Source organism: Mustela nivalis (assembly GCF_964662115.1).
Source record: "Mustela nivalis genome assembly, chromosome: 10".
Lineage (NCBI taxonomy): Eukaryota > Metazoa > Chordata > Mammalia > Carnivora > Mustelidae > Mustela > Mustela nivalis.
In genome coordinates, this window is record NC_139029.1 from 13,987,590 (window position 1) to 14,008,544 (window position 20,955).

Sequence of the window (20,955 nt, forward strand, 5' to 3'; positions counted from 1 at the left end):
GACAGTTTTGTCCTTACCTGAACTTTGTGAAGTTAAAACAATGTCAGAGCTGGAAAGGATTTCAAATGATCTAAACTTCTTCCCCGATGCTGGAGCCCCTGATGTACAATACAGCCACCAGGTGACCGTTCGGGGTATCTTCTTAAAAGCGGTATCGTAAAACAAAGAAACCAACCCAAATCCTCCAACTTTTGACCTCAGAAGAGTATTGTTCGCACAGGTACCCAACACCCATACCTAAGAAATTACTACGTGCCAGATAGCGTAACAGAAAACAGAATTAGGTCTGTAGGGTTTATCAACCCTTCAGCAGTCTCATTTTGTTTTCCTAACCCAAGAATATACGTGAACATTAAAAAGAAAATAACTGGACTCGAATTTCTTGAAAATAAGGACCTTAGCAAAATGCAAAACAATTTTTTTAAACCTCTTACTCATTAAATAACCAGGTTCAATATTATTGAGAGAGACATCATTTACCATCCATATAAAGAATTCAAAAGCAAATAAACTGAAGTTTGTATTTAAAAAGGAAGATGGGGGTGTGCTGCTGGCATGTGAGTCACATGTCAGCCCAGCATGTGACTCTTGATTTTGGGGTTTTGAGTTCAAGCCCCACACTGGGTGTAGAGATTATTCTAAAATAAAATCTTTAAAAAAGTTTTTTTTAATTAAAAGAAAAAATAAAAATAAAAAGGAAAATGGATGGCAGCTATTCCAAGGAGTAGAAAAGACTCAAGTGAATGTGACTTAGCTACTTCAAAGGATGTACTGGAAATTTTTAAATATAAGCTACAGTTCAGCAGCTTTAAAATTTCATGTTTATTCATATTTTTCAAAATATATGTACATAAAAAAAGGAAGATTTACAACAGGAAAGATTGCCTTACATGCAACACAAATTCCAATGGGCTCATGATGGGATCACACATGATTACGGATCTACTTCCAGCCAATCTTCTCCAGTCCATTTCCCAGCTGCACGCTAGGCTGCAGACGAGATCCCAGGAGACAATGCAAGTGGAATGAAGGAAACCAATGTCTTTTGCCTCTGGCAGCACTCAAAGGGGCCAGAGGCATACACCAAAAAGTTTAAGACAATTAAAATGTCAAGTGCCACAGGGAGGGTAAATGATAACCCAAAATCAGTATTTCCCAAGTAGAAAGCTAGCACTATTGAACACAACTGCACAATACTGAAACAAATACAAATGAGGAAGGTTTAGGTAGTCGGGCTTCATTTGCCCTTCTTTTTTTTTTTTTTAAAGTATCTCAAAAAGGAAGCCACTTGCTTGATATCAAAAGTGCCGTGGAAAGAAAGGAGGGGAAAAAAACCCACAGATGAATCTGGAATTTAGTTTATTTTAGCAAACTGGACGTTTTTCCACTTAACATTTCTACATTAGCAATGATGTTAACTCTCCAACATTTCCTTATAAAAAAGGCAAACTGGAAATGACAAGTCATGCTCCAAATATTAAAAAATATATTTAAACATTTGATCAAGAAGATTTTATGTTTTGGTTTTTGGTAACACAGGGGACACCAGAAATCACAAATTCAATGTATTCCTGTATTTCTCCTTCAGTCAAAAATCAAGTGGTGGAGGGAATTTGTGCTTGCGGTTGAGGGAACACAATGCCCTGGGCCAGTGAAAAAAACCTGGAAATTGACCAATATGAAAGTGGCCCAAAGGAGTCACAGGTCTTCAGAACCTAATGAAATCATAACGTTTTTTGGCTTATTCCCAAAGCTAAGATGTCTCTGTATTTATATAATTGGAGAGAGAGGGTTAGTGGAGTGGTTTTATAAATAAGATTAATTATTATAGCTATAGCTGGAGTCTCCAGGCAGAAGGCTTTACAATTCAGTCAGTGCTATATACTGCCTCTTTTTTACTTCCAGCACCTGACCAGCATCCTATTCATGATGCTTTCTACAAATATAAAAATCTTTGCAACTGTTTAGATAAAGCTGGAAGGGGGGGAAAAAAAAGCCAAAGCTGACCATAAAAAGAGGGTTGGGGTGGAGGAGGAAAAAATGACAAGTGTAGATTATACAGTTCAGGAAAATCCAGAGTTCTTGCAGAAATTAAAAGGACTGAGGGAAGGGGCAGGCACCAAGAACAGCACCTAAAGCTAACAAATGCCTAAATTGGTTTATATTCCCTCCCCACAATGTTCATAGGGGAGGAAAAAAATGTAATTTTTAAAAGCATCAAAACTAAAACAAATGCACACTGACCTTAGAAAATAAGATTCTGAATTTCATCATGATACCCTTTTTTTTTCCCTATAAAATTTACTTTTTTGCTTTGAAAGATTTCTTCATGTTGGATTTGCCCTTGCCGGGCAATTTCACTTCCTTTCTCACACTGGCTGCAGGCTTCTTTGAAGAGCCACCACTAGGTTTCTTGATGACTGAAGGTGAGGGTCTGGCTTTCTTGGCAGGAGTTTTGGCCTTGGGAGGGGCTTTCTTGGGCGGGGGCCTAGCTTTCCCACGCTGGGCAGCTGGGACTTTAGGTGCGGGCTTGGACACTCTCTGTTTCACAGATGCAGCCTTCATGGATGCCTTCGCTGGGGTTTTCTTCTGCAACCTGTGAGAACCAAAAAGCAAAGACTATCACTTAGTACTTGAGAGAGTCACTTTGCCAGGATGACCAGATACTTTGCCACAAAAGATCTAGCGCGGATAAAAAGCCACCCATTAAAAGGATAGGAATGTTGTTATTATTCTTTAAAAAAGATTTTATTTATTTATTTGACAGAGATCACAAGTAGGCAGAGGGGCAGGTGGGGGCGTGGGGGAAACCAGGCCCCCCTGCCAAGCAGGGAGCCCCATGCAGGGCTCGATCCCAGGACCCTGGGATCATCACCTGAGCCAAAGGCAGAGGCTTTAACCCACTGAGCCACCCAGGTGCCCCAGAATATTATTTTTTTTAACTGGAGCCTTTACTAAGGATTCATGGAAGTCTATACGTAATTCATGACATTTTTACTAAAAAAAATACGGGATTATTTTTCTTTGGACACACAGATTTGACCAAACAGTAAATTATGTATTCACAGGGCTTCCTAAGCTCAAAGCCCCTGAACTTTCAAGAAGACAAGATCAAATGTTACACAAAGAACTTTCTGAGAGGGATCCAAGTTGTTCAGTCACTATCACTATTACGGCCATTTTTACCTCCTCTTAGGTGGAGGCTCTTCATCATCAGAGTCTTCTTCTGAGGAGTCATCCTCCTCTTCATCCTCGTCTCTTGAATCATCTAGCTCTTTCTTTGGAAATAGAACTCCCGGGCTATGAAAAGGAAAAAGGGAAGAAAAATTAGGTAAACTTAGGTCAAAGAGAAGTGCCCTATGGGACAAGAGAGAAAGGTGAAGCGAGGTGCTATTTCGTGGACATTCGAATGCCATGGTACAAGCATCAGGTCACAGTTGAACTTATTCTGAACACACTGTCATAACACATCTGTAAAAGTCCCAGACCACACCTCATTCCCTTCCTCCTGCCATTTAATAAAACTAATTCTTAATCACTTAGTAAAATGATTACTTAAGCTCTTAATGTCTGTCCAACACTGTATTAGCCACTGAATACAGAGCAGTGAATTGTCTGTAAGGCAGCAAACCGTCTGCACAGCAGTATACATTTTTTGCCCTCCTGATACTGGCAAAGACCTCAAAATAATATAAAGGCCGAATCTCTTCAAGTTTTAGAGAAATACAGCGAGGATTTTCTATTTTCTTTGCCCTTACTGATAAAAATATTGATCTCATTGATTAATAATTCCTTAAATTATAACATTTTATGTGCTTGACTTTAAGAATTAAATTTAATGTCTGAGAAATTTAAGTAATATGCAACCAACCAAGTAACACCTATTTAGGCTTGTGCACAAGGTCCAATATAAGAAACTACACTATACTCTTGCTAGAATAAGGTTTTAAGAGAGCCTGGTTGGCTCAGACATTAATCACCCGCCTTCCGCTCAGGTCATGATCCCAGAGTCCTGGAATCAAGCCCTGCATTAGGCTCCCTGCTTGGCAGGAAGCCTGCTTCCCTGTCCCACTCCCCCTGCTTATGTTCTCTCTCTTGCTGTCTCTGTCAAATAAATAAATAAAGTCTAAAAAAATAAAATAGGGGCACCTGGGTGGCTCAGTGGGTTATAAGCCTCTGCCTTCGGCTCAGGTCACAATCCCAGGACCCTGGGATCGAGTCCTGCATTGGGCTCTCTGGTCAGCAGGAAGCCTGCTTTCCCCTCTCCCTCTCTGCCTGCCTCTCTGCCTACTTGTGATATTTATCTGTCAGATAAATAAATAAAATCTTTAAAATAAAAATAAAATAAAATAGGGTTTTAGTGGTACATGTCACAGCACTTTACTAGAAATGAGAGCATAAGAAGACCATCGCATGGGCACACAGGACAGTGCTTGGCCCATGGGAGGCGCTTAACTTATTTTTTAGTGCAGTAATAAATAAAGATAAAAGAGGTTTTCAAGGAAATGGCCTCTATAGTATCGAGAAGGCAAATCAGGATTCTTGGAAGCAGCCAATGCTCTTTTTCCTTGAGCAACTGACAATTAAAAAAAAAAAAAAAAAAAGATTTATTTGTTGTGAGAGAGCAAGTGAGCATTAGCAGGGGGAGATGTAGATGAAGAGGGAGAACAGATTCCCCACTGAGCAAGGATCCCGATGTGGGACTCAATTCCAGGATCCTGAGATCACCACCTGAACCTAAGGCAGATGGCTCAACTGGCTGAGCCACCCAGGCACCCTGAATGATGGACAATTAAAACATACCCAATCCTCTAATAATCTTCTTCTCATTAGCATTTACTTAATAAAGAAGGGCTGAACATAAAAATGGCCAAGGAACTCAAAGAATTCAATGCCTGATTGTAGGAACGGATGGCTAACAATAAGCTCTGGCAGGGTAGCCCAAATCCCAACTCCTACATGAAAAACTTTTACTCTAAAACCATATTGCCTTAGGTAGGGGCACCCAGGTGACTCAGCCTGCTAAGCATCCAACTCTTGGCTTTGGCTCAGATCATGATATCAGGGGTCATGAGACTGAGCTCTGAGTTAGGCTCTATGCTTAGTGTGGGAGTCTGCTTGAGATTCTCTCTCAAGGTCCTGGGATCAAGCCCCGTATCAGGTTCTCTGCTCAGCAAGGAGCCTGCTTCCCCCCACCCCCAACCCCATCCGTCCCTCTCTGCCTACTTGTGACTGAATGCCAAATAAATAAATAAATAAAATCTTAAACAAACAACCCAAACCAAAACAATACTGCCTCAAGAAGTCTTTACTTTCAAGTAGAACAGTAACAAGTTAATAAGTTAAAAGCCCAAGCCTGTAACCTAGAATCAGATTTTAAATTTACAATGACCAACACTTCACATTATGGGCTAGCTGCTTACCTGGGATAATAGGGAAAACAGAGCTGGAAGGTGCCACTGAATCCTTTGCCAGAGATCTGTTCCATCCACCCATTCTTTTCACATTTCTGCAGAGTTTTCTTCAGCAAATGCACTGAACAAAAAATTCAGAAAGAAAGTTGTTTATTAAATTTGATAATTAACCTCAACTCTAATCAGTTATACATCAATTTACTGTCCTGTCACAGATACTAGTTGACATGTGCTAAGGGAATTCTTTGTGGTCAAAGGGATGAATAATTCACTACACAATTAAGTGCCCATAAATTTGAAAAGGTTAAACTGTCACAGCAAGAGATTTAGAGACCATTAAGCCAAGTTCCGAATTTCACAGAAAGGAAAACAGGACCTCAGAGTGGTGGTCACTTGCCCTACAGTGGCACAAAATGATTAAGAGCCAACTTAAAACTAAATCTCTCATCTCCATTCATTCGAACATCCCCTGAATGCCCGTCTGTACTAGGAAAATCATCTAAGAGAATATCAATAAAGAGTAATATCACGGCAAACCACAGAATACTATGCTTCTAAAGGCCTCACCGATTCTCATCTTTCATACAGAGATACCTCAAAACTACATTTTAAGGTGATTCAGTGTCCACAATACAGTAGCAGTATCAGTAAAACTGAAAAGGTTAATAACCAACTTCATCCTCTCTTGTAGATACTCAACCGAAAGGGAAAATCATGAAATGGTTTGTAAAGGGTCAGCAGACACAGTAAACACAGTACATATTTTGAGGAAGGAAAGATTAAAAAAAGTCACAGCAGTTTTCAAAGTAATACATGAAAAAAATGACCAGAAAGCATTCTTCCGCAACATTAAAAAATTCATACTGCATATATGCTAAGTCACTTAATATTAAGGCTTCAAAAGTACTTTTAATTAAAATAATACAGTCTAGTTTGCATTTTGTTACTTACTTTCCACATTCTTTACCTACACCACTATGCCTAGTCTAGCACCTCACTGAGAAAACACCGAGCCACATTACTCCATATGTGACTGTGCTGCTAGGATGAGACTTTGAATCACAAATCACTACCTGACAGGGTAAATACACTTCACTGGAAAAAAAAAAAAAGCATTTTCTGTTTTAGGGCTTAAAAAGCAATGAGAAATAGCAAGTCATATTTTAAAACACCAGCTTGGTTTCAAGGTGAAATTAGATGCTTTAGTAAATATTCAGAAAGGCAAAAAGAAACTATACTTGAGAAGTGTCCTGAACCAAGGATTTATCTAAATTATAACAAAAATATATATGAGAAAAACCTTTACAGCGAAATAAAATCAAATCCTGATCTTCAATAGAGATTGTAAAAATTAAGGAAAAGGGGACGCCTGGGTGGCTCAGTGGGTTAAGTGGCTGCCTTCAGCTCAGGTCATGATCCCACGGTCCTGGGATCAAGCCCCGAATCGGGCTCTCTGCTCAGCAGGGAGCCTGCTTCCTCCTCTCGCTGCCTGCCTCTCTGCCTACTTATGATCTCTGTCAAATAAATAAAAAAAATTTTTTTTAAAAATTAAGGAAAAGCTTTGATAATGTTTCTTTGTTGTTCTTTGTTGTTCCCTCTTAGTTTCACAGTCGGCACTTAATGCTTTGTCATTAACAGCACGGGCTCTAAAATGTTTCACAAGGTAATTCCCCTGAGCCCAGTCACTGCATACAACTCAGCGTCTTACTTTGATAGTTAGAATTGGTCCCTGGGTGGTTCTCCAGGACATACTTCTTCAAAGCAGTGGTTGAGCAGGTCTTCGGCTCATTCATGGCAGCAATGGCAGACAAGATTGCATATTCCATCAGGCTTCCACCAAGCAGGGGTTTCTCCCCTGATTTCTTCAGCTGTTTTCCAAGGAGGAAGAGAAAAGCATCAAGACAACACTCTCCCAAAGCAGGTCAAGACAAGACTCCTCTGCACCAGGTGGGTCGGAGTTCCTGCATTAGCACAGATATGTTTTACAATAAATTGTCAGGTTAGGGACTTTCTCTTCCCACTCATCAGGTATTCAATCTGACTGAGGAGTCCCAACCCTCCTATGGTCTCTCCTCTCTCCATTTACCCTTCCATCCAACCTAAAACAGCAATAGCTACCCTAACTCAAACAGAGTAACTGCTCTACCCCAATAAGCAAGTTAACTTGTTATGCCCCAATAAATAAGATACTTTTGAGAGTACTTCCTTTGTCCCAATCTGAAAAATGCAGTAGTTACATAAAAAAACAAATAACCTTTTTAATCCTCCAAAGAAAACAGCAAAGGAAAAGTTTAATAACTATTTAGGGTATCATACAACAGAAAATTACATAGCATATTCCAAGGACAAAAGGATGGGGAACAAAGATCAGCACCAATAATCAAAAAGGGTAAAAGGACAAACTCAGATATGGTCTACAAGTGAGATTCTCAAAGAGCAGTCTACAAATTCTCCGGGGTTCCTGAGACTCTTTCAGAGGATGTGTAAGGTCAAAACAATTTTCATAATACTACTAAGATGTGATGTGCCTTTTTTGCTGTGGTGACATTTGCACTAATGGTAGAAAAGCAATGCTGGGTAAAACAGTTGCCACCTTACCACAAATCAAGGAGGAGACAAAAAATGTACCAACAGTTACTGTAGTCTTTATTGCTATGCACTGTGTTTAAAAAAATAATAAAAAGTCAATTTCACTTAGGAATGCCTTTGATGAAGTAGCAAAATTATTTTATTGAATCTCAACCACAGTGCACTCTATTTGCTATTTTATGGGATGAGATGGGAGAACACATAAAGCCTATCAGCTGCATTGGAGGTATGACAGTGGTCTCAAGGACAAGCACCTTCAGCGACTGAGCTGTGAGCTGAACTAGCTCCATTACTCATGAAACACCCTTTTTTACTTGATGGAACAACAAACAGATAAATTATAGTTATTTAGGACTTGGGATCCTGGTATTTTCTTGAAAATGTATTAAATAAGTGTCTCCTTCCTCCAAGGAAAACTAGCAATATTTGTTACCAAGCATGAAAAGCAGTTTTTAAAAAAATTTTATTTATTTGAAAGAGAGAGAGTGTGGCAGTGGAGAGGTCAGAGGGAGAGCAGACTCCCCACCGAGCAGGGAGCCTGATGTGGGACTCGATCCTGGGACTCCAAGATCATGACCTGAGCCGAAGGCAGTTGCTTAACCAACCGAGCCACCCAGGTGCCTCTAAAAAGCAATTAAAAAAAAAAGCAATTTTAAAGAAAAATTTTAAATCACAGAACACTTGTATTTACACCATGGTGAGCCTGGTAATTTTCCAGTACTTAAATATTGTTCTGATGAGATCAGCAGGTAATATAATGTTACTTTTGTTATTATTTGATTAAACGTGATAACATTTTAATAAGCTACATAATTCAGTGAACCACTACTTTCCAAATGATCCTGTTATGAAACTATGGTTAGAAGATCCCACTCCAAGTTCAAGACCAAATGATTTTAAGGGCAAGAATAAAAATTTCACTCATATGGTTTCAGGTTCTACATGGCAACTAACCTTTAAGGAATTACTACAAAATCAGTTAATATAATACATGATATTAACAGGATAAAGAACAAAAACCACATGACCATCTCAAGAGACACAGAAAAATCATCTGACAAACCCAACAGCTGTTCACAATAAAAACTCCCAGCAAACAAGTAATAGAGGAAAATATTTTCTCAACTTGGTAAGAGGCATCTATGAAAAACCTACAGCTAACTTAATGGTGGAAGACTTGATGTTTTTCCCTCTAAAATGGGGAACAAGATAAGGATGTCTGTTCTCATCACTGTCCTGGAGGTTCTAGCCAGTACAATTAGGCAAGAAAAAAGCAAAACAAAACATCTAGATTGGAAAGGCAGAAGTAAAACTGTCTTTATCTGCAAACAATATGACTCTGTATGTAGAATATCCCAGGGAGTCCACAAAAAACCCTAAGGAGCCTACAAGAAAACTTACTAGAACTAGTAAATGAGTTCAGCGAAGTTGAATTAATATAAAATCAGTAGACAAATCAATTGTATTTCCATAGACTAGCAATATCCAGAAGTGAAAGTATTTCCATTCACAATAACATGGAAAAAGAATAAAATACTTAGGAACAAACTCAAGGAAAGAAATCTAAGATCTTTATACTACAAAATGCTGCTGGAAAAATTAAAGCTCTGAATAAACAAAAAGACAGTGTTCATGAACTGGAAAAATCAATATTATAAAAGGATAATGATTCTTCTCAAACAGATTCAATGCAATCTCTACCAAAATCCTAGCTAGCTTTGTGAAAATTGACAAATGATCCTAAAATTCATATAGAAATGCATAAGACCCAGAATAATCAAAACATTTTTTTTAAACTACATTTTAACATTTCCCAGTATCAAAACTTACTGCAAAGTTTTCAAAGCTATAGTCATCAAGACAGTGTGACCCTGGCAAAAGAATTCACTTAAAGGGATGCCTGGATGGCTCAGTCAGTTAGGTGACTGCTTTCAGCCAGGTCATGAGCCCAGGGTCCTGGGATCAAGACCCACATCGGTTCTCCGCCTCCCTCTGGTTCATGCTCTCTCTTGCTATCTCTCTTTTAAATAAGTAAATAAAATATTAAAAAAAAAGAATTCACATGTAGATCAATGGGACAAAATTTACAGTTCAGAAATAAACCCTTACCATTTACAGTCTTTTTTTTTTTTTTTTTAATAAAAATGCCAAGGTAATTCAGTGGGCAAAGGACAGTCTTTTTAATAAATAATGTTAGGACAAATGGATATCCCCATGCAAGAACATAAATATTTATATCCTCACCTCATACCACAAATAAAATTCAAAATGGATAGGCCTAAATGCAAGAGCTGAAACTATTTAAAAAAAAAACATGGTAGTAAATCTTGTGATCATAAGTTAGGTGATGATTTATTAACTACAACACCAACAGCAGAAGCAATTTTTAAAGATGATCATCTGGCTTTCATCAAAATTAAATACTTTTGCACGTCAAAAGACACCATTAGGAAAGTGAAAGCATAGACCACAGAGTAAGAGAAAATATTTGCAAATCATATATCTAGTGAGGAACTTATATCTAGTTACATAACTTTTACATCTCAGTAAGATAAATAATTCAACTGTAAAAACAGGAAAAGTAATTAAAGAGACATTTTACCAGAAAAGATAAACAAATGTCCATTAAGCACATGAGAAGATGGTCAACATCAGCAATCATGAGGGAAAGGCTAACCCAGACCACAATGAAATGACACTCTCTATCCACCAGTATGGCTAACATTTTAAAAAGATAGCAACAAGTGTTTGCGAAGATATGGAGAAATTAGAAACCTTACACTTTGTTGGTGGGAATCTAAAATAATGCAGTCACTCTGGGAGTTTCCTACAACATAAATTTACCATACAGTCCAGCAAGTCCACACTCCTAGTTATGTATCCATGTGAAACAGAAACATGTGTCTGAACAAAAGATTGAGATGTAAATGCTCATTGGCAACATTACTCAGAAGAGTAAAAACAGTGGAAATAACCCCAATTTTCATCAACTTGTGAATAAACAGAGAGTGTTAGATTCATACAGTGAGATACCATGCGGCAGTACAAAGGAATGAAGGCACGGATTCATGCTGCAACAAGGACAAGGCTCAAACAAGACTATGCTAAGTGAAAGAAGCCAGACACAAAAGCCACATCTTGTATGACTCTATCCATATGAAACATGTAGAAAAGGCAAATCTATATAAAGAGAAAGTCCATTAGTAGGTTGGCTGAGAATGAGAATGGGTAGACACTCCAAATGGGCACAAGAGAGCATTCTGGGTGAGGAAAATATTCTAAAACTGGATTGTGGTGATGGCTGTACGACTTAGCAAATTTACTAAAAATCACTAAAAACTATAAATCATAATTTAAAATAAACGTATTTTGGAGCACCTGGGTGGCTCAGTGGGTTAAAGCCTCTGCCTTCAGCTCAGGTCATGATCTCAGGGTCCTGGGATGGAGCCCCAAATCGGGCTCTCTGCTCAGCAGGGAGCCTGCTTCCTGCTCTCTCTCTGCCTGCTTGTGATCTCTCTCAAATAAATGAATAAATAAAATCTTAAAAAAAATAATAATAATAAAGGGGTGCCTGGGTGGCTCAGTGAGTTAAGGACTATTAAGCCTGCTTCCCCCGCTCTCTCTGCCTGCCTCTCTGCCTACTTGTGATTTTTGTCAAATAAATAAATAAAATATTTTAAAATAATAATAAAAAAATAAATGTATTTTATGATATATAAACCATACTTCAATAAAGCTATTAAAAAATTATCATTTGTTCCAACTTTTGGTTTTAACTCAGGTCATAACCTCAAGAGTGGTGAGATCTGAGCCGTGGGTGGGGCTTTGCACTCAGTGAAGTGTCTACTTGTCCCTCACCCTCCCTCCCTGTCCCTCACCCTCTACATGCTCAACAGCTCTCTAATAAATAAATATATATTTTTAAAATTATCATCTGTTGAGTTTTCATATAGGATCAAATAATAATGTCCACAACTATTTAAAAATTATCTGATACTCCACACTTTTCTAACTATATTACTATGTGTGGTGAACTTTCTTCAGATACAACCCAAAATGTGTTGAACAGATAGATACCAGCTGTCTTCTCTTTACCAAGATATTAAAGACTTTTGCAAGTTTTTAATAAACAGTACCTTTCTTTTCCTCTCATTCAATTTTTTTGTTTTGGCAAATATAGTTATTTTTCACAAAAAATTTTATCATTTATGTTAATGTGAAAAAAAATTTTTTAATTTAATATTTAAAAGTTCCTTCAGTTTTAATTTCTAATACCATAAATATTGAGATATAACCCACATAAAAAAAAAAACCTCTTGGGGTCCTCAAATTTTTAGAGTATAAGGAGGTCCTGAAATCAAACTTCTGAGAACCACTTCTCTACAATCCTTTTCAGCCTCTAACCTGGAATGTCCCAGAAGCACCTTTGCCAGTTATTTGTTCTAACTGGCCTCTCTCTACTGCTCTCTGAAGAGCATTCTTCAACAGCTGAGGCCTGCAGAGAAAACAAAAGAATAGCAATCAATACATCAATGAAGGAGAGATTTGAAGAAACAAATCCAGGGTTATTCCCTGAACTGTGTTCTAATTCTTATTATACATGCTACTTTGTTAAAATGGACAATAAGAGGGGCACCTGGGTGGCTCAGTGGGTTAAGCCTCTGCCTTCAGCTCAGGTCATGATCTCATGGTCCTGGGATCGAGCCCCACGTCAGGCTCTCTGCTTAGCAGGGAGCCTGCTTCCCCCTCTCTCTCAGCTCTCCCTCTCTGTCTACTTGTGATTTCTCTCTCTCTGTTAAATAAATAAATAAAATCTTAAAAAAAAAAAAAAAAGGACAATAATATAAAGTACTGGCACCCTTAACACAAGTGGCATTCTTTTTTCTTTGAGCAAAGAAGTCACTACCCAGATACACAGAACCATATACCATACACAACCAATTTCTGAACTTCAAGACACTCCAAACACCCTCCATTTATTTTCATCAACAACAGTGGCAACCAAACCATGTAATCAAGCAAAGCATGGGTATGTTTAAAGGTCCCATTCAAGGGGCACCTGGGTGGCTTACTAGGTTAAGCCTCCACCTTTGGCTTGGGTCATGATCTCAGGGTCCTGGGATCGAGCCCTGTGTGGGGCTCCCTGCTCAGTGGGGAGACTGCTTCCCCCTCTTCCTCTGCCTGCCTCTCTGCCTACTTGTGATCTCTGTCAAATAAATAAATAAATAAAATCTTAAAAAAAAGGAAAAATCTCAGAATGGCCCATTCTTTCACCACTGCCATAATCTTAGTACCAGCTACCATCCCCTCCCTTCTGGGCACTGTGCTGTTTTCATAATGCATATCACTATTAGGTCAATACACCTACGAAGGCCACCTTTATGATGTTACTCAACTGATGAGATGTCAGGGTCCTAATGCCTCAACCCAGCTTCAAAGCCTTCCATGACGTAATCCCACTTTTTATTAGTCTAGATGCAGTCAGACCCTTTAGTTATCAAAAAAGAATGCCAACTCCTCCTGCAATGGTCTCACGAGGCTCTTTTAAGAATGCCTTCCCTACTCCACCATCCATCTGTCCCACCCCTGGGACACCTGCGTGGCTCATATCAATTAAGCGTCTGCCTTTGGCTCAGGTCATGGTCCTAGCGTCCTGGGATGGAGTCCTGCATCAGCCTCCTTGCTTAGTGGGGAGCCTACTTTTCCCTTTGAATGCAGCTCCCCCTGCTTATGTGCACTCTCTCTCCCCTGACAAATAAATAAAATCTTAAAAAAAAAAATTCTACTTTCTTCCAGATCTGATCAAGCCTCATCTCTTTAACTTACCGCTAATTTGCAGGCACAGATCCTTGTTCTGAAAAATTCTATAGCCTGTATCACACCATTCTGCACTTACTAAGATGCCAAGTGCTATCTGAAACGCTTTATTTGCATGGAATAAACTAGAAAATACAACAAATCCAAGAAACAGGTACTATTACTGCCCTACTTTACTGATGGGGAAAAGCTGAGTGACACAGATGACATTTCTCCAAGGTCACAGAGCTAGGCAGTGGAAGATCCAGTTACAAATTTAGATAATCTGATTCCAGATTCTACAATCTTGCTCACTATGCTATGCTTGCATATTCCAATAAAAGACACCCAGAACAGTGGAAAAAGCAGGAAGTATGAAACTGAAAAACAAAATAAAAGTTCTGGCTTTACCAGTGAACAGTCAGGTAACCCCAGGTAAGGAAAATTGGTGTTGGGATATGTATTTTTAAGTCTATTTTAAGAATTATGGAAAACAGTGTAAACAAAAGTGTTTTATACTATGAAGTGCTATATACCTTTAAGGGACTTTTTATTATTATAACAAGTTTTGTTCTTAATTAGATCATTATACCACTTTAATTAGAAGCAGGGAATAATGGGTGACTGCTGATAGCCATGTTTTTCAACTGGAAAAAATCAGTCTGCATTGAGGGATATAAAAATGAAAGCCATGCACAGAGAGAACCAAAGGTAAGGGATGGAATACAAAAATGCAGCTGGCAGCATCAAGGATTCTGAGTTGTAAGCATCTGAGTAAGAAAGTTACATCAGGGATGCCTGCATGGCTTAGTCATTAAGAGTCTGCCTTCAGCTCGGTCATGAACCCTGAACCCCGTGTCCTGGGATCAAGCCCCACATCGGGCTCCCTATTCGGAGGGAAGCCTCCCCCTGCCTCTGTTCCCTCTCTCACTGTCTCTGTCAATTAAATAAATAAATAAAAATCTTTATAAAGGAAGAAAAGTTACCATCAGTCTGGTAGAAATGCATTAATGGGGCGCCTGGGTGGCTCAGTCTGTTAAGTGTCTGTCTTCAGCTTGGGTCATGATCCCAGTGTCTTGGGATCAAGTCCTGCATCAAATCCCTGCTCAGTGGGGAACCTGCTTCTCTCTTTCCTTCTGCCCTTCCTCCCTGCTTGTCCTCACCCTCTCTTGTGCTCTCTCAAATAAATAAAATCTTTAAAAAAAAAAAAATCCATAAATGGAATTAAGAACATCAAAAAACTCTTGAAATTGAGTGTTGAAAATGTTAAGAGGGGTCACCAAAGACCCTTCTAAATTAATTCTCTAAATTTACCCTTCTAAATTATTCTCTAAATTAAAAAGTTTAGAGAAAAGTATAGGGCATACAACAAAATCTTGTGCTATTTTCTTATTCTGGTGGCAGAAAAAAAATCAAAAAGACAGTATGAATTTATACCAGACAGAATGATTCCTAATGCCTTGGAAAGTTTTTTAAAATTTTATTTATTTAACAGAGTGAGAGAGGGTGTGTGCATGTACAAATGGGGAACAGCAGAGGGAAAGGGAGCAGCAGGCTCTCTGCTGAGCAGGGAGCCCAAAGGAGGGCTCAATCCCAGAACCCTGGGATCGTGACCTGAGCTGAAGGGACCATGACACTTGACTAACTGAGCCTCTACCCTTGAAAGTTCTAAAGGTACCTTCCTAGAATAAACCCCAAATCTCTGTAAACCCCACATACCCAGTTTTTAATTTAGAGTTACAAAAAATCATTGCTACCAAATTAAAGACGTGACTTACATATTATATAAAAAACACTGTCTTTTAAAATTTATATATTTTTAAAGATCTTATTTATTTGACAGACAGAGATCACAAGCAAGCAGAGAGAGAAGGGTAAGCAGGCTTTCCGCCGAGCAGAGAGCCTGATGAGGGGCTTAATCCCAGGACCCTGAGACCATGACCTGAGCCAAAGGCAGAGGCCCAACCCACTGAGCCACCTAGGCGCCCCTAAATTTTTATTTTTTTTTCAAAGATTTATTTATTTGACAGAGACTGCAAGAGAGGGAACAGAAGCAAGCGGAGTGGGAGAGGGAGAAGTAGGCTTCTCGCTGAGCAGGGAGCCCGATGTGGGGCTCGATCCCAGGACCCTGGTATCATGACCTGAGCTGAAGGCAAATACTTAATGATTGAGCCACCTAGATGCTCCCAAATTTAAGGTTTTTTAGAGAGAGAGAATGGGGGATGGGGAGAGGCAGAGAGGGAGAAGAGAATCTTAGGCAGTCCCCACATCCAGCACGGAGCCCCACATGGGGCTTGATCTCACAACCCTGATCTCATGATCTCAACAGCAATTAAAAGTGGGAAGCTTAACTGACTGAGCCACCCAGGCACCCCTAAAAAATACTCCTTAAATATTAGAATCATATTTAGCACAGTGTAATGCTCATACGGTAAGAATGATGTTGGAACTGAGACTGAAAATATTAACATGAGTTGAGCACTACCTATATGCCAGGCACTGTTTTAAGAGTTTAACATGTGCTAGAGATTTGAGCCTCCTAACGACCTTATCAATACACTGCTTATCAATGAGGAAACTGAGACACAAAGGGATAACTTACTTAGTGATACAAAGCTAGAAAATGACAGAATCAGGATTTAAACCTAAGGGGTCTGGTTACGAAGTCTGTGCTCTTACAGCCTCTAGATATATGGGAGAAGAAATTCACACCTCATTTCACATGCTCCAGGACACAGGCTCCTTGTGGACTGGCCAGGTGAAAAGCCCATATTCATTCATTTATTCACTCATTCAACTAATATTTACTGAGCATCTACTATGTGTTAGGCTTAGAGGAAACAGAAGTGAACAATTTAAATAAAAATCCTGGCCTTCAGGATTCTGACATTTTAATGGGGTAGGCAGGTAATTTTAGAAAGTAGTCTTTCTACTTTCTAACATATGCAGATATAGCATATGTTAGAATGTGATGAGTGGTATGGAGAAAAATAAAGCTTCAGAGAAATAGAATTCTGAATCCTGGGAGAGAAGGGAAGGGCTGCAGATGTATTTTCAGTGGTTCCATCAATAAAATGCAGCGCCTGGGCCATGGCTGGATATTGACTGCAACAAAACTACAAAAAGTCATCTTGGAGGACACTGAACATGGCCTGCACATTAGATGTTAAGAACTTAAATAATGTTAGTATGATGGTTTTGTTCTCACTGCATTTATGTGTAGGTTTGTAAGTTTCCAAAATAAAATGATTTAAAAAAAAAAAGGGAAGGCAACCATGGCAGAGTCAAGGCACTCTAACGATGACATGAGTAAAACCTGAGGGTAGTGAAGGCCAAGTGGATTATGGGGGAAACCATCCAGGCAAAGGGAAGAGCAAGCATGCAGACTCTGATGCCAGTTAAGTGAGAGAAGGGTAATGGTGGTTTGGTCAGAGATGCAATGGAGTGTAGTGTCTTGTATACTGTTTCCAGAGACTCTGGCTTTAATTATGTGGAGGTTGGGAAGCCACTAGAAGGTAGAGTGGCAAGGGGATATGATCTATCTTATATTTCTACAAGTCCCACTCTCATTGCTATGCTAAGAAGACACTGAAGGGGAGGGAGCATGAGAGGTGCAGTTAGGAAGTTATTGCTGTAATACAAGTTAGAGACTGGTGGCTTGGAAGAGAGCGGTACAGTGGAGGTAATGAGAGGAGGTCTGTTTATAGTAGTATCTTAAAGCCAAAGCCAAAGTAATTGCTTACAGATTAGATGGAGGTGTGGAATAAATGGAAGAGACTATCATAAAAGCAATGTTTCTGGCTTCAGCAGCTAGAAAGATGATGTCGCCATTAACCGAGGTGGAGAAGATACGGAAGACACAAAACTTTTTGGGGAGGGGTTCAAGAGCTCAGTTCTGAACATGTGAAGTTAGAAACGCTCAAGTAGTGACAGGAAATAAGCATCTGTCTCTGTGAATGTGCAGCCAGGAGGGAGGTATGGGCTAGATTTATATATCTGTGAATTAGTAGTGTACAGCTTTGACAGTAAAAAGCTGTTACCAAGCGAATGTGGATAAAAAAGACAAGAAGGAAGCCTGGCTAGCTAGCTCAGTCAGAAGAGCCTGAGACTCTTGATCCCAGCATCAGGAGTCTGAACTCCCTATTGGGTATAGAGATCACTAAAAAACAAAAACAAAAACACTAAACAAAACAGAAACCAAACAACTAAAAACAAAACAAAAAAAAGACAAGAGACCTACAATCTAATCCTTAGGAGACTGAGAAAGAATGGGTAGTGAAGTTGGAAGAAAATCAGGAAGACAGGCTGTCCTAGAAGGCAAGTAAAGTAAAGGAAGGAAGGAGAGGAGCTCGTGAATGCGCTAAGTCAATGCCAGTGAAAGACCAGCAAGTAAATTAAGGACTATGAATGGACTACTAAAATTTACAACATGGACATCACCTGTGGCACTGACAGGAAAAAGTATTTCAGGTACGAAGGCTGAGAGTGAAGTGTGACAAAAGTGGGTTCAAAATAAGGCAGGAGGGGAAGGGCGCCTGGTGGCTCAGTCGTTAAGCGTCTGCCTTCAGCTCAGGTCATGATCACAGGGCACAGGGTCCTCGGATCAAGCCCTGCACTGGGCTCTTTACTCAGCAGGAAGCCTGCTTCTCCCTTCCTCACCACCCCCCTACCCCCGCCCTGCTGTGTTCCCTCTCTCGCTCTCTGTCAAATAAATAAAAATCTTTTAAAAAAAAGTAAGAGGGGAAAGGAGTGCCTGGCAGGCTCAGTCAATAGAGCATACAAGTCAGGGGCATGATCTCAGGGTTGTGAGTTCAAGCCTCACACTGGGTGTAGAACTTATTTAAGAAGAATACATAAAATTAAAAACAAAAAAGGGCAGGAGGGGAAAAACTGTAGACATCAAGTACAAATAACTTGTACTTTAAAACTGCATTTTGGGAGCACCTGGGTGGCTCAGTGTGTTAAGCCTCTGCCTTTGGCTCAGATAATGATCTCGGGGTCCTAGGATTGAGCCCCGAAATGGGCTCTCTGCTCAGCAGGGGGCCTGCTTCCCGCCCCCCGCCCCGCCTCTCTGCCTACTTGTGATCTTTCTCTCTGTCAAATAAATTTAAAAAATCTTTAAAATAAAATGAAATAAAACTGCATTTTTTTTGCTCTTTTGTTTGACCAAGTCTAAGTACAACTAAATTGTCATGTTAATTGTATGTACGACAAGATTCCACTACAGTCAGAGACAAAATCATTATGGTGTCACAACAGTAAAATGAAAAAGGGTTTCAAAAGAAAAAGTTATCGGGTGCCTGGGTGGCTCAGTTGGTTAAGCGACTGTCTTCGGCTCCTGGAATCCCAGGATCGAGACCCACATCAGGCTCTCAGCTCCCAGAACCAAAGGTAAGGGATGACCTTCTCCCCTCTCATTCTCTCTCTCTCTCAAATAAATAAAATCCTAAAAAAAAAAAAAAGTTATCATTAATAAGGTCATAAAGATCTTCAGGTTTGTTACCATTATGGGTTGGTAACCCATCTATGATCAGACAAATTTTGCTCAAAATAAGACGATGACGAGAAATGTTCCTAAAGATTAGACATGGGGTGAAGTTCTGCTGTTAGCAACAACCTGTCTCCTGAGAAGAGCAGTATGGTAAGAAAAGAAAAAAGCTGGGAGGTGATAAGGTCTCTAATCACCAGAGAGTAAAGAGCAATGAACGTGAAATGTGTTTCCATCTTTAAATGCATCATACACGCATTTCTAGCTCAAAGCTCTATCTGTGGGTCATACTCAGCAGAAAAAGCATGAAAAAATCAGGATATTAATTTCAAACTTAGTGCTTCTATGATTCCCTTTTCTTTTGTACCATTTCATTGACTCTTTAATTGGGCACTCTGAAGATCACGAAGTGGTTTTCTAAAATGTGGCGTCTGGATTGAAACTACAGCAATTCTAATCGCAGGCCTCAGTAATGCAAGTACATACTGGAGCTAAACAGTATAGGACAATGTGCATGCAAGACAGAAATCACAGAAATGACTCTGTACTGGAAGACAATTCTCTAAAAGTCATATAACAAAGATCTCACATAAACACACTTAAAACACAAACTGTGAATTATAAATTTAAACAATACGTCTGCATGAAACCACAGATTAGCACATGTGACAGTCTAAATTATCATTCTACATATTTTTAAGTAGCAAATTTTTAAGAAATGAATTACTACCAAAATTCTCCCAGAACTCTACCTTAAATGTTTAAATGACAAAGACAGTACTGTCTCTGTAGAGGTATTTAGAAACCCGAATTCTCTTACGTTTCAAACTCTAAATAAAAAATAGAGCATACACCAATCACCTCATACCAACTGAGGATAACTAATATCAAAATACCAGAAAAACAGGGGTTGGTGAGGACATGGAAAAATCAGAACCTTTGTGCACTGTTGGCTGGAATGTAAAATGATACAGCCGCTATGTAAAATAGTATGGGAGTTTCTCAAAAAAAAAAAAAAAAAACTAGAATTATTGCATCATCTAGCAATTCCACTCTTACGTATAGACCCTTAAGCACTGAAAGCAGGATTTTAAAGAGATGTTAGTACATCTCTAGTCAGGGAGCATAGAGCAGCATTATTCACAAGAGCTGGAATGTTAAAGTCAACCTAAGCATTCATTTTTATTTTTAAAGATTTATTTATCTGTCAGAGAGAGAGATACTGAGAGACAGAAGGAGAGAGTGTGTACACAGGCTAACAAGCGGGGGGAACAACAGGCAGAGGGAGAAGCAGGCTTCCTGACAAGAAAGGAGCCTAATGGGGATTTCAATCCCAGGACCCTGATATCATCATCTGAGCCGAAGGCAGACTGAGCCACCCAGGTGCCCCTAAATTTTCTCCCTCTTGAATATTTACTCTTTCTTCTTTCTCATGAGAAAGGGGCTAAGGGAATAACACAAACATCTGTATTTTGAAGTCTAGGCAAACAGCTCATACCTGATGTCCACTCTAAGTTTAGGGTAATACTGAGACACGTATTTCCTGATGAGACTGTAGGAAGCTTCTTTAGGTTCACAAAGGCGAGTAAAGGCCAATGGGAGAATATCCTCCAACTTTACTTGTGGTTCTGGATCCACTGCAGAGTTTCTGTTCTGAAATATAATATC

At 39.4% G+C, this 20,955-nt stretch overlaps 1 protein-coding gene across 11 annotated transcripts in view; it reads right to left on the reverse strand.

Annotated features, from left to right (window-relative positions):
- Positions 1 to 802: 802 nt before the first annotated feature.
- Positions 803 to 20,955, reverse strand: part of HP1BP3 (heterochromatin protein 1 binding protein 3) — a 37,444-nt gene continuing 17,291 nt past the window's right edge. For 10 of the 11 annotated variants that reach the window (XM_082684612.1, XM_082684621.1, XM_082684617.1 and 7 more), the window contains 6 exons: positions 20,786 to 20,940; positions 12,408 to 12,498; positions 7,123 to 7,282; positions 5,424 to 5,535; positions 3,187 to 3,300; positions 803 to 2,596 (listed from right to left, as the gene is read on the reverse strand). In XM_082684612.1, the coding sequence (XP_082540738.1) occupies positions 2,302 to 2,596; positions 3,187 to 3,300; positions 5,424 to 5,535; positions 7,123 to 7,282; positions 12,408 to 12,498; positions 20,786 to 20,940 (927 nt within the window). In that variant the 3' untranslated portion in view covers positions 803 to 2,301. Of the gene's footprint in view, positions 2,597 to 3,186; positions 3,301 to 5,423; positions 5,536 to 7,122; positions 7,376 to 12,407; positions 12,499 to 20,785; positions 20,941 to 20,955 lie in introns of all 11 variants that reach the window. The other variant, XR_014299164.1, reaches the window with a different exon arrangement.